Source organism: Plutella xylostella, chromosome 17, assembly GCF_932276165.1.
Source record: "Plutella xylostella chromosome 17, ilPluXylo3.1, whole genome shotgun sequence".
Taxonomy (NCBI): domain Eukaryota; kingdom Metazoa; phylum Arthropoda; class Insecta; order Lepidoptera; family Plutellidae; genus Plutella; species Plutella xylostella.
In genome coordinates, this window is record NC_063997.1 from 7,976,508 (window position 1) to 7,990,065 (window position 13,558).

Consider the following 13,558-nt stretch of genomic DNA (forward strand, 5'->3'; position numbering starts at 1 on the left):
AAAAATCCGTTATGCTAATTAAAATTTAGTTTTATTTCTTCATCTAAGAAACGACGCATAATTATAGGCTGGCCGTAGGTATAGAAGCATGACAGTGCAGTTAGTAGCATGATTGTATCTTCAGCTTATGTCATGTGGAGAGGAAGGTTCGACTTGGAGATAAATATTAATAAATTTCTTTGTAGGAATTTATACAAAAAATATTCATTTAAAACGGCGAAAAAAAGTATCTGAGATTGAATACCAGTCTGGTCATCTCAATTAGTGCTAAGTCACATAACTCGCATGCACTTTCGAGGGACGCATCATGTCGAGGACTCGGATGTCTGGAGTGACTTGTTGCGTGTCCAGCGGGTCACTCTATAAGACGAAAAACGAAGTTTCGGGGCGCTGCTGCACGAGCCACGAATCTATCTCGTTGTATTGTTGCACGACAACTTTCTTCGTTCGTTTTTCATCAGTATAGAGTAACCCTCCAGAATCGCCCTGGCGTCCTGCCAGCTCCTCGAGAGCTCACCTGCAGGATACCGACCGTGACCAGCCGGTTCAGATTTACTAAATATATGGAAATGGGTACTGGACAGTCGATTGAGAAAATTTCAAGGTAGTTACAGTGACTCTGAGAAACACTGTTAGAGTGAGACTGATAATATAAGAATGAAGATATAATGAGAACTGTCTGTGAAGAAGATGAAGTCATTAAAGCTTTTCGTTAGGTATTCAAATTACATGTTCAAAAAAGGCAAAAATTTCAACGCACCGCATAAATAAACGTCAATTTAAAACTCAAACAAAGAATATCCAAGCTAACCCTCTTTAATGAGCCCCAAAAAAGTTAACAAATTGAGGAAATTAAAAAAGCCAACATCTGTACCGATAACTCAATCTACTCGAACTAATTTATTCTAAGCTAACAGGATGACAAAAACTAGGAGCCATTTGAGTGTGAGAAAGTTGGAAGACTTAAAAAATGTCCTGGCATCCGGGGTAGGGGGGGACGGAAGACTGCGAACATACATCACCTGACGTGCTCTTGGCTTCGTTTCCAATACAATAAAAGGCGCGACACGTCAAACTTCGATATTCAATTAATTAACCTCCCATACATTAATCAACGGCATTGTATTTGGTAAATCTTTGTGGGCATTCGGGATTCAAAAATCCAAATTTTCTCCAGAGAATGGGAGTGATTAACGAGCTGATGTCACTTTCCACGCGTCCCCCATCAAGGCCGCAACGTGTGCAAGTCATGCGATATAATAGAAATATTGTAATGCTGGCGTGGAGTAAATTACTTTAGTTGCAATTAACTTTATGGAGTTGTTGTAAAACGTAAACTTGCATCCCTTTCACGATGGATAATCATAATATTATCTTTGTCTAACTATTCCATGGTAATATTTTGATCAGGCATAAATTTTGATAAACAATATCTGGGGCAGAGGTATTACGTGGATCTCACAACTTTTTACGGTTGAGTTGCGAGACTTGGTTTTTTACATGGTCGTGAATATATGGAAACACAGGATATGGTAATAGAGGGAGCTAAATGGAAGGCGTAGACCAGCACTGAAGAGGCGTCTATTTTAGTATTAGTTCTGTGTAAGGGCGATTTATTTTCAGCTCTATTTCCTCTTAGCCGGGACGTGATGTTACTTTTACTGCAGCTAGTGAATGATGAGCAGTAATTTAAGACTCGCTTGATTACTGATGGTATCGTATGAATTCCGTATCAGCTTCTGTTTTGCTTCCTTATGTTATACGTAATTTGAAACATCAATAGCAATGGAGAGAGAATCTTTTAAAAAAAATATAGGTATCTAATAATCTTTAATCCCATCTGTGGCATAATGGTAGTATAAATAAAATATACTTAATAATCTTAAAACATTAATGGTTGTTAGAAATTTGCGGGATGAATTAGAGTCTTGGATTTATAAAGAGTAAAGTTATCAAAGTTTCATCTGAGTCATTCCTCAAAAGGAGTCTAATGATATTCTCCGTCAGATAGGACTGGCTATGAATGCCACCCTTTGAGTAATTTTATCCAAGTTCTACCTAAATGTGTTTTCGTAAATTTCACATCTGCAAGTTTATAGGGAATCCTTAAGGGTGCGATTATAAGTTCCTTCGCCGAACAGCTGCTGAGGGCAGGTGTGTGGAGCGTGCGCGCGGTCGCCGCATGTGTGTTATTTATGCTGTTATTGTGTTACGTTTTTCGGTTTTGATTGTAGATTATTGTTCGGAGCGGAAATGCAGCTTGCCTTGAACTTGGTCGATTCGACTGAGTTGCAGTTTGGAGTACCAGGTAAAAAAAGCTTTTTAGATAATGTCGTCAAATTTCAGATGGTAGGTTGGTGATAATAATATCTGTCTATCATTATTTTCTTATATCACCATTGCCCTATTTGATTTTGTAAGCATTACAACCTTTATAAATATACAGGTACATGTGCAAGTGCTTGGATGCATCTTGTCATAAGGCTTTTCCATGCTATGATACCGTGACCAATAAAATCTGGCTATGGCTACAGAATCAGTAAACACGGACACAAAATCTCAAGCTGTAATTTAATAAACATAAACCAAACGCGTTTCCAGAGTGAGACTGTACTTCCTGTCTGAGCTAAACACCCGCCAGTTATTAATATTCATCGTTCGCCGCCGACGATTATTCACTTGGAGTTTCTTGAGCACGTGCCCATGTTGTACCTCCGTACCTTTTGTACCGCGCAGCCAATGTTTGCCTAACTTTACAATGTGTTTGGCACGCTCCATTACAGCAAATACGGCAACTTTGATGTATACGTATCGTCTTACTAGTTTCTCTTGGTTTACGGTTTCGCGTTTATTACTGCGTTTCAGATGTTGCCAACTTTTTATGGGGGTGTTAATTCTGTTAAGAGTTTTCTAGCACTTAATTAACCGTGCTGTTGTTTGATAGGAGGAGGAAATCGGTAAGATAAATAAAGTTACTGGTGAAACTTCCGCAGCCGCAGTGGGTTCGCTCGTGCACCGTCATTCGAATAAGGATGGAGAAATTATGAAAACACCTAGAGAGCGGTCGAAGCCGATAGTTATCAGAGAAACGACGACGTCTAGTATCCCACAGTTGTCAATACCGAGTCGGCGCGGGCGCAGGCTGCCGTAAAAGGTGATGACCGTTTGCGAGCAGAGATCATAATCGCGGGAAAAACTCGGCCCATCCGGACTTGACCTCCATGGAGCTAGCACCTCTGTATCCCATTCTTTAAGAAGCACACAATGCTACATTACCGGGATGGAGAAAATTCATAATTCCAGGTATGGTGGTTCAACACTGTAGGTCCCTTAATCCAAATAAGAGTTTTTAAGGTTTAAGTCAAGATTTATTGTCTCACGAAAAAGGTTGTTGGCTTAAACGATAAAGTACTAAAAGTGCGATAGCGGCTGCACGCGAGGAAACGTCAGATTGCAAGATAAAGGGCCGCGGCGGTGGAGGCTGCAGCGCTGCGTCGGCGCATCTGCCGGCCCACGTGCCTCCTCCGCTCCGCATCGCGCAAGTTTCTCTTTATACTATAAATCTTTTTTGTTCCTTTCCTATGACGAACGCATTCATCATCATGCCCAACAGATGTGCGTCCAACTGCTGTAATAACAAGGTAAGCTTAGGTGAGTCTTTCTTTAATTAAATTTCATTCTCCCCTTTCAATTGGATTTGTTTTCGTTGGCGTAGGCGGTCTGTTTCCATTCATCATGTTTATGATTTAAAAGCTTTTGCTATTGTGTTTGTTTTTTTTGTTTTGTTTATGAACAAGTAATTTTTCCGGAAAATTTGTTATTTTAATACTGTAATTCTATCTTAAATAATGTAGTTCAACCTCTTGAGAACAACACGGAACTCTACACGGGTCATTGCTTGTGTTCGTGAGCCCCTACAATTGCTAATCCTTCTAAATTATATAATGGCTGCAATATGATGGGGTCGCCACGCTGCCGGCATCATGTGGGACCATGTGAAATAGTTCACCCTGAATTTGGGCGTACAGCGCACATGTGTCGAGGACATTATGTCTGTTTTTTGTCAGTCGACATCCGAGAGCTGTCGCAACATGTGCGAAACCGACGACACGACGTACCCTAGAACAGGATGTTTGAATACTGTGATTTGGCATCATTTGAAATGAGCGTGTTTATTTCATATTCGCCTGGATGGGAAATCGTAAATTTGCGTAGTCGCCCAAATGGAATATGTAATGATTCACTTTTATAGGCTAGTGAGGTTATTTCAAGATAAGCTCTAGTTAAGCTAGCTACACAGGTACAATGTTCACTACAAAGCTTTTATGGTTAGTTTAGTTGTTATCTTTCCTATGTCATTGTCATACAGGAGATATTTTGTTCTACATGAGCGGACATGCTTATAGCTTTGTTGGGTAACCTCTATGGTGGCGATTATATCTCACCATTATTATTAAGTGGCTCCATTCAAACACCCACTGTCGCTGAGGCTGGCTCGGAAACTATGCCGTCCACCCACAGCTGTCCCGTAGGCGCTGCAGGGTCACATAAACCATATACAGGTCTCTATTCATATCGACTTCCAAATGCACCATTATGTTAACATAACTCAAATTTACATTCGTAGAGTCAATGTCGACCGTCACACGCAAGGTCTGCTATTGTTTTGAATCTTTCGGTGGTCCGGATGGAATACAGTCGGTCTGATTTGAATAATTTAATAAATATAACGCGTCCAGCGCTTGACTACCGATCTCGTATCCAGGTGCATCCATAACCAGTGTCGTGCGTCGTGCAAGCCAACATCATCACAATTCCTTAGGACATCCAACAGCACATGAAGATGAACAGTGAAAGTGCACAGATCCAAAAGACTTCATGCAAAAATTACGAAAGGTCTTTACCATTAATTTTCATGCTACTTTTCAACAGCACCATCGACTCGTGTTATTGCAACCGTTTTAAACACTGCAGTTCAAGCACATAATACACTGATAAATTGTCACAATCACTGAACAAGATTCGATCCAATTCGAGGAAGTTTTGTTTGAAGTTTATGGCGGGGAAGCGTCACTTGGAGGTCCGTGAGTGCACAACACGCGGCGGCGGCGGCTGTTGGGGCTACACTGAGCCGGCGAGCCGCACGGCGCTGTTGCCGGAGCGACGCCCCCGCGCCCCCCGCTCCTCCGCCCCCGCACCCGCCTGACGAATAGTCAAACGTTTGACGATGCAATGTCGCCCAAGTATCGGGACTATCGGGAATCTGGACGGACCCCAAACCCAAACACCTTTTGTGAAAACGCTCCTTATTTTCCGTGTGGAATTCGCTCTGCTCCCGGCAGACGCTGACACGCTCGTGTGGGCGCCTGGCCCTTCGATCCACGCTCGATAATGTAATAAAACCGAGATTGTAAAATTTATGTTACGCTGCGATGCGAGACCGTTATCTCGTACAACGGTGTGACTCGAGAGCTGCACCGATAGCGATGTGACATCAAGTGCTGCTATTAACCGGGATTTAACTTGCTTTCATAGAATAGGCACGAGCTGTGCTGGGTCAATACGCATGGGCTAGAGTTTCATATTGGACACTTGGACAGCTTTTATTGTGTAAAATTTGTTATGGATCTACCTATCTGTCCCCCAAATCATTTATAAAACCATTCTTATTCTAGGGAATAAAGGTTCCTTAATTATATTCATTAATACTTTTTGGGTAGGTAATCTGTAGGGTATACTTTATAGCGTTTTGGTCTACCCCTGAAGGTAAGGTTAACATGAAATGTAGGAATTCTAATGATTTAAGATTGAAATGATCTAAAAATATGTAAACTTCAGATAGGTACTATGTAAAAACCTCACATTAAATTGAATGGTTGTCGAGAAATCCCGCCCTACGATTAGCACCGAGATGTGCTAATTTCTCTAATTAAGTGTTTGAAATATACCTTTTTGCTTCACGCCTCTCTACTTTGTAATTTATAAGGAAACTTTGTTTTTTGAGGCTCTGATTTATTTATCATGGTTGTCTTGTAAAATTGCTATAATTTAAGAGTTTTTCATCCTTTGATCAGACAATACTTATAAAAAAAATAGGTTATAGAATGTAGAACCTGTATTTTTTTAAGTAACTTACTAATAAAAACCTGCTTATCCACTTGTCCACATAGGAGTAATCAACTAATCATTCAAGCAGGTGGGTACTTAAAATTGTGTAAAGAAACCAAATTCCTCTACGGTTTTTCAAACCCTCTATCTTTACGAAGAAGTAAAAAAACATGCAACCATTGAGTATTTATTTATTTAACACTTCATAGCACAGAAGCAGTGATGCCGGAGGATTACTCTAGCTTTAAAAAAACGAACTAATAAGAGACGTCATGCAATCGGAAACGTTTGATGCAACGAGATAGAGTCGTGGATAAAAGGCATCAGCGCTCAGAAACATTTTCGTATGCAAGAGTGTCTTCCCTGGATCGACGAAGGAACCAGTCTGTTGGGTATTCGACCCCCGTCAGATTTTGTTTTGTTTTAATTTCTGGACGTTCTGGGAAGGTCGCTCGAGCGGCCAAGGACGTCGGATATCGTTCGGGAACGCAGTAATTACCAATCATTATGAATTATAACGTCCGGTTCTTGGGTATCCTTTTATTTTGGCATTTCGAAACGTTAGCATATAAATATAGATCTAAACATGTTTCTTTTCTGACTTAACAATAAAGAGGATGAAACAATAAGAGATCAAATGGAAATTCAAGTTCATCTGAGTTATGGTTTGCTATATTTTTATCGACATAATATTTAACACTAACACCCTAATTCGAGTATCACGAATCACGTTGACGCTAGAAAATGCAAACCTCTTGTTAACGGACAGCCCGTCCTATGAATTCGGCTTATTTCTATCTATACTAGGCACAACAGAACTATAGCCGTGGTGACTAGAGTACAAGACAGTCTTACCGCCGTTAGTAGTTTCCTACAAACAAACATCGATCCTGTAAAACATGCAATTACTGTGGAATTGCCCTTATGCAAATACACAATCGTACCCCGGTGTGTTTGGTATGCTAATGCTTAGCGAAACTTCTTCCCGTTGTTTTAATCCTAGCACCTAAGACTAAGGTAAGACTATAGTAACGACCGACAGTAGAAGCAAACTACTTAGGTCTATCTACAGGATGTCGCAAAAGGCGAATATCAAACGAGGGCGTAGAGCAACATACACACATTCAATACCTATTTAAACTTATTTTATGCGTTCCAATACATACAAACAATATTTTATACCTATAGTCAACGACCAAACGTAAATATCCATATACCCATATTTCTACAAAATAAAAACTATAGAATAAGTATCATATTAAATTACTAAAATATTTCCACAATCCATTTACAAAACAAGTTTCGTTCACATAATATTTCCACTATTTCAATCTCTATCTGTAAGCACCAACATGATAACGCGCACAGTGCGTACGATTGTTTGTACATAATGTACATGTATGCAAGTAGGTAGGTATTTCTGTTCAATATCAATATTGATTATGTATAAAACCATTCCATAGATAATGTAAAATGAGGCCACGCAGACTCGCTGACGCCTGAAATTCACAAGAAATCGATCGATTTTACGCTGATTGAGCAATAATTATAAATAAAGCAAGGTAATTGGGTATATGTGTTTTCATCATAATTATATCTAGTACCTGCTACGTAACAAAATGTGAAATAAATATTTGATGAATAACACAACACATGCCGTTCATTACCAGAAGAAAAATGTACTTACATAAACATTTGTTAGCAACATTAGGAAACAATAAGAAGCATCATCGATATAAAATAACGCAACATCCTGAAAGTGAATTTAAAAGTTCCTGTTGCTGTCGCTTACTCGGACGATTTCAGTTGAAAAAAAGCATCCGATACAAAAAGTATTGACTTTCAAACATGAGTCATGTTCCGTTGAGCATAAGGTAGAGTTGTTGATAGAAAGTGCTTGTTTTGTAACCATAGCCCGCAGTTCCCTGGTTGTTAATTGGCGAGCATTTGGCTCGGATAGGGTTGCTCCGGGTGACAATGAGTTCTGCTCTTTGGGGGATGTCGTAATTGGCTGTCCATTAGTTCCACTCATTGGTAACCAGACTTGACACGTGTTCGCGGTCAAATAGTCCTGTTGATTCGATGAATACATGTTTCAAAACATTCTGGTATTACACCGACGTATAGGCTACATAAAACAAAACACATACTTAGGTACTTTTAAGAAAACTATCACCCTTTTCTTTGTCCTCATATTCTTGCCAAGTATATAAATACCTACTAACTGATTAAATACCTACTTTAATATTGATAAATTGACCATATTGTGAGCATGATGGTGAGCATACTCAGTGCCAGGCTGTAAGTATATATACAGGGTTATTTGTAAGTAGACCTGATCCTTTCAGGAGGTGATAGAGGAAGGCATTTCCAGTCGATTGAACCCCATAATGCATTATCCGAAACTTAACCATTCCTTAGATATTTACCCCCTTATTCATAGAAAAGTTACAATACGTTTTAACTAATAAACTGTTTTGTCCCTCTCTGTCAAAGAAGAAATTGTTCTTTGTCGGAGAGGGACAAAACAGTTTATTAGTTAAAACGTATTGTAACTTTTCTATGAATAAGGGGGTTAATATTTAAGTTTTTTTAATTTTTTTGCCAAAATTTTATGTTTGAAACCTAAAATAAAAAAAATCTAGCCATATTTCAATAACTTTTTTGGTTGTTTTGCACAAGTTACACCCTAATAAAGTAATTAAAATAATCAAATATTTGACTTAAATTAGACACAATACCTCAAAATAGTTAAACATTTAAAAAAAATATTTAAAACGTAAAAACATATAAGTTAAATTAAAAAAGAATGTCATATGACAATTTTTTGTGCACTTAAGCTTAAAAACATGGTCAACTTATAAGCTTTCAAATAAGATATTTCAATATCAAAACGATTTAGGTATCACCAAGTTATGGCCAAAACAACCAGAGAAGGCGGAGAAAACTCAATACGGGTTTCCATACTTAAGTCAACAGGACTGAAAACAATCACACTTTTTACCTTCAAATTGCGCTAAACTTGTTCGTTTTTCTATTGAATTTTGTCCGCCTGTGCTGGTTGTTTTAGCCATATCTTGGTGACACCTGAATCGATTTGATATTGAAATATCTTATTTGAAAGCTTATAAGTTGACCATGTTTTTAAGCTAAAGTGCACAAAAAATTGTTATATGACATTCTTTTTTAATTTAACTTATTTGTTTTTACATTTTGAATATTTTTTAAAAATGTTTAACTATTTTTAGTTATTGTGTCTAATTTGAGTCCAATAATGCACATTTGATTATTTCAATTACTTTATTAAGGTGTTACTTGTGCAAACCACCAAAAAAGTTATTGAATTATGCCTAGTTTTTTTTATATTCTGTTTTAAACATAAAATTTTGGCAAAAAATTAAAAAAAACTTATATATACATACAGGGTTATTGGCAAGTAGACCTGATCCTTCCTCTATCACCATAGAGGAAGGCATTTCCGGTCGATTGAACCCTATAATGCATTAACCGAAACTTAACCATTTTTAAGATATTTAATATTTAAGTTTTTTTAATTTTTTTCCTGAAAGGATCAGGTCTACTTGCCAATAACCCTGTATGTATATATACGAAGCCGGCTATTTTGGTCATTTTTGTGTTCATGTTGTATGCTCACTTGATAGGGGCTAATTAATTAGAAGTGAGCAGTGAACACAGTCCATTCAGCCGTTAACTTGTTATAACTTTATAATAAGGCAATATCTAAAATTTACTTTCAATGTTAGTACCTATTTATTTTGTTAAAACTACGTCCAGTTAAAAACAAGAGTTCATCATCATCATCATCGTCAGCCTTCTATCGCCCACTGTTGGGTATAGGCCTCCTTATTTGTACGCCAATTGTTCCGGTCCTGTGCCGCTCTGGTCCACTGCTTCCCTGCAACCTTGCAGATGTCATCGGACCATCTAGCAAGTGGTCTGCCAACCGCTCTTCGTCCGTCTCTAGGCCACCATTCTGTGACCGCCTTTAATAACAAGTATTGCGTATTGCGTATCAAAAGCGTATAAAAATTATATGAGACGATGACGTCATTTCCATAATGATAGTTTGGTTAAAGTACCAGTGTCCAGTCTCTACTAGGTCCATTGAAAAATTAATTCCACATTAAAAAAAACACCGCTAAATGAAATTAATAAACATTTAAATTTAACGTATTTAAAGAATCCAAACATAAATTGCAACGCGCCGAGCGACTCGCAAGAAAATGGTCCCAAATTTTACAGTAATGAGGGCCGTATTTTCTAAATAATTATTAAATAAGCGACAATTAAGGGCTCCCACACATAAACACGACACGATGTCGCATCGTGCCACGACGCGGCGTCGTTTCACGATACGACGTCGCGTCGCGTAAATTCACGACGCGACGTCGTTACGTGTCGATACACGAACTTGTTGTGGTCTATTTTCAAGGCATTGTACTTCTTTAAAAAGTGACTCCCATTATTCATTGTTGAAAGAAATGGGTGGATCCAGTATCTTCTGAGTATCTGTCTTTTCTTTCTTCGTCTTCTTATTAACAGCAGAAGCAGTACGCGTCTACTGCGGTCCATTTTTAGGGAATGAATGTTGTATCGACGGCATCGTGCCGCGGAACTTTACGTTACGATGTCGTGTTTTTTTTACGATGGTAGTCGTAAATTTCCGCGACGCGACGTCGTATCGTGAAACGACGCCGCGTCGTGGCACGATGCGACATCGTGTCGTGTTTATGTGTGGGAGCCCTAAGTCTTCGGCTTGTAATTAAAGCTTTTAGGCCGTCGTCGTTCGACAGGTTTCAGGGTCTAAACACGGCCTAGGGATCCGCAGGGAATTGACGGCTGCTGACGCCTAAATATAATGCGTTACTTTTAGAAACACGGTCATTTAATGTAATATCTTCTTTTGTAAGTCTACGAGCAATTAAAACGTTTCAGTGACATAGCATATGGCAATGACGGATGGAACTTTATCATTATTCGCGAGTGTAGTATTTGAAATGTTATATAAATGGGATTAAAAAAAACATGTTGTCACTCTGATAATATATATTTTAATTATGTTTTGGACAATGATAGCATGTTTACCAGTTTATCAAACATACATGTATTGTATATAAACATAACTTTTATCAATTATGTTACGTGAAACACGCTAGCCAATACCAATTACCAACTACTGGATAAATACATAAGTATTACTTTAATGCGCCCATATTATTATTATTTATTAACAAGATCAAACAATAAATAATTGCAAATACCTACAACGTGAAAAATTTACTGAAATATTTCCAAGGAGAACCCTCAGCTATTTATTTTTAAGTTCGAAGCTCTACCGAGAGTATTATCAAGAGGATCCAATTAGGAGTTAGCTATACATTTTAGAGTTTTTTTTTTGTTTTCGTTCACCTCTTGTTAAATGGGGATTCGCCAGTTTAGCCCTTTCGCGTCCTCTTGGAATGTTTTGCGATACTCGATTAGGTGTCTCGAAAGTTAATTTGACTTAGGTAAGATGGGATTAAACGTCGCGTATTTTTTGGCGCGTAGGTTACTTTTCAGAAAAGTGAAGTAGATTTCATCGAGTAATTTTGTATGAAAATATGAACAGCGCCCCTGGCGGTCGGTAGCAGAACTAAAATTTCACTACAAAATTCATCGAGTAATTTCATGTCACGTTCACGATGAAAATTCATGCTAAGGGGTCTGCAGAACTCGCGCTTACGAAACACGCGCGCTACATTTCGGTGAGATCGCTAGAACCGATGCGGTGGTGTCGAGTCAGAATCAACAGTGCGAACTAAAACGTAAAAATTCGAGCTAATACGCACGTAAACATACGCTAGTATAATGCATAAAATATGCTAATTCTGAACTCAATGCTGTCTTAGTACAATTTGGGGACCAAATAAATGCAACAAATACATATTGAATTCTAATTAACATTTAATTATAATTTACAACATTGTTATAATATTGATCTTACCAAACTTTAAAATATCTCATCGCTGTATTCTAGTGTTGCCCAAATGCAAGAACAAGACGAGACTTAGCCAGTCTTGGTCTTGGTCTTGCGCCAATACACCTGGTCTTGGTCTTGGTCTTGGTCTTGCGCCAATACACCTGGTCTTGGTCTTGGTCTTGGTCTTGCGCTCCCAGTCTTGGTCTTGGTCTTGCAGCAAGAGTCTTGCAAGTCTTGCAATTACCTATTAGTCTATTTCTATTTATTAAAGTTTACTTTTTGATTTTAATAGATATTTTTTTATTCGCTATGTTTATGGTATTAGTCGTAATGCGAATAGGTCCCGGTTTTCATTTTCTTTGATACAGTTTTTTGCATCTCATAGAATTCCTAAGCGTACTTACCTATACACCGAACTGTTACACCTAACTACTCAGTGCAATAGCGCTCTGCAAGACGCAAGAGTCTTGCAGGCTATGTCTTGTTCTTGCTCAAGTCTTGCACGGTCAGTCTTGGTCTTGGTCTTGCTAAAAATACGCGATCTTGTTCTTGGTCTTGGTCTTGCAAAAAACGCAAGAACAAGACCAAGACTGCAAGACCAAGACTGAATTTGGGCAACACTACTGTATTCCTAAGCGCCATCGTAGAAAATCTTTGGACAAACAAAAGATTTGCCTTTTACCAAGTCTTTTGAATATTTGAAAGTTTATCCGGAGGCGTAGAAATCCGCGATTTTGTTATCAGAAGGTGAACAAACATAAAGGCCATTCGACCTTACACTTTGTTACCAATCGCCCGCGGCTATCACAGCTATCCAGTTGCTTATCGAGAGGTTTTCTGAATTAATGTTTAGATATTATTGAAAGTAGTAAACATCCCTGATAATAAAATGACATAAATATCATCATCATTAATTAATTATGTAAAAATTACTAAAAAGTAAAAAAAAATGAAATATAATTGGGGACATATTGTGGTGTCATTTTGTAAGTGGAACTTTTTCATTGCTCGCCATATATTTGAAACATGATATTCGCATCGAACATTTTAATTGCAAAAATTAACTTTTTTGCTGTAAAAAAACTGCTATTAACCCAGAAAGTAAGGCTGAGGTTTTGATTTGGCGGAACGTTCGCACACATCACACACATGTCAAGGACTGGATATAAAAATATGAAGACACAAGGCCGCACATGTGTTTAAATTATACTGTAAATAACAAATTAACAGTTTACAAACATGTGGTGTGGACTTGGCAGGACCCAATTTTCGGCATCAGAACAAGGCATTTTTGAAATTTTTATCATTGCAAATATCGGGTTTTAAGCTCTTTATATACTTTTGCAATAGGTTGTAGAATATTCGTTTATCTTACTCAAATAATAAGACCACAAAATGCAAATAATTACATGAGTAAGTACCTAAAGCAAATATCTAACCTAATTGTAATCAGCTACAATATTATTAGGC

The 13,558-nt window shown here is 38.1% G+C and overlaps 1 protein-coding gene across 4 annotated transcripts in view; it reads right to left on the minus strand.

Annotated features, from left to right (window-relative positions):
- LOC105384079 (caskin-2) overlaps positions 1-13,558 on the minus strand; it is a 166,473-nt gene that overhangs the window by 89,995 nt on the left and 62,920 nt on the right. The window contains exon 1 of one of the 4 annotated variants that reach the window (XM_048626867.1): positions 4,905-6,117. The exons of 1 other annotated variant lie outside the window; for it this stretch is intronic. Coding sequence is in view for 1 of the 3 variants with exons in the window: in XM_048626868.1 (XP_048482825.1) it covers positions 4,905-4,938 (34 nt within the window). In the remaining 2 variants the exon portion in view is untranslated. Of the gene's footprint in view, positions 1-4,904; positions 6,118-13,558 lie in introns of those variants that run through there. 2 more of the 4 variants (XM_048626866.1, XM_048626868.1) reach the window with 2 other exon arrangements.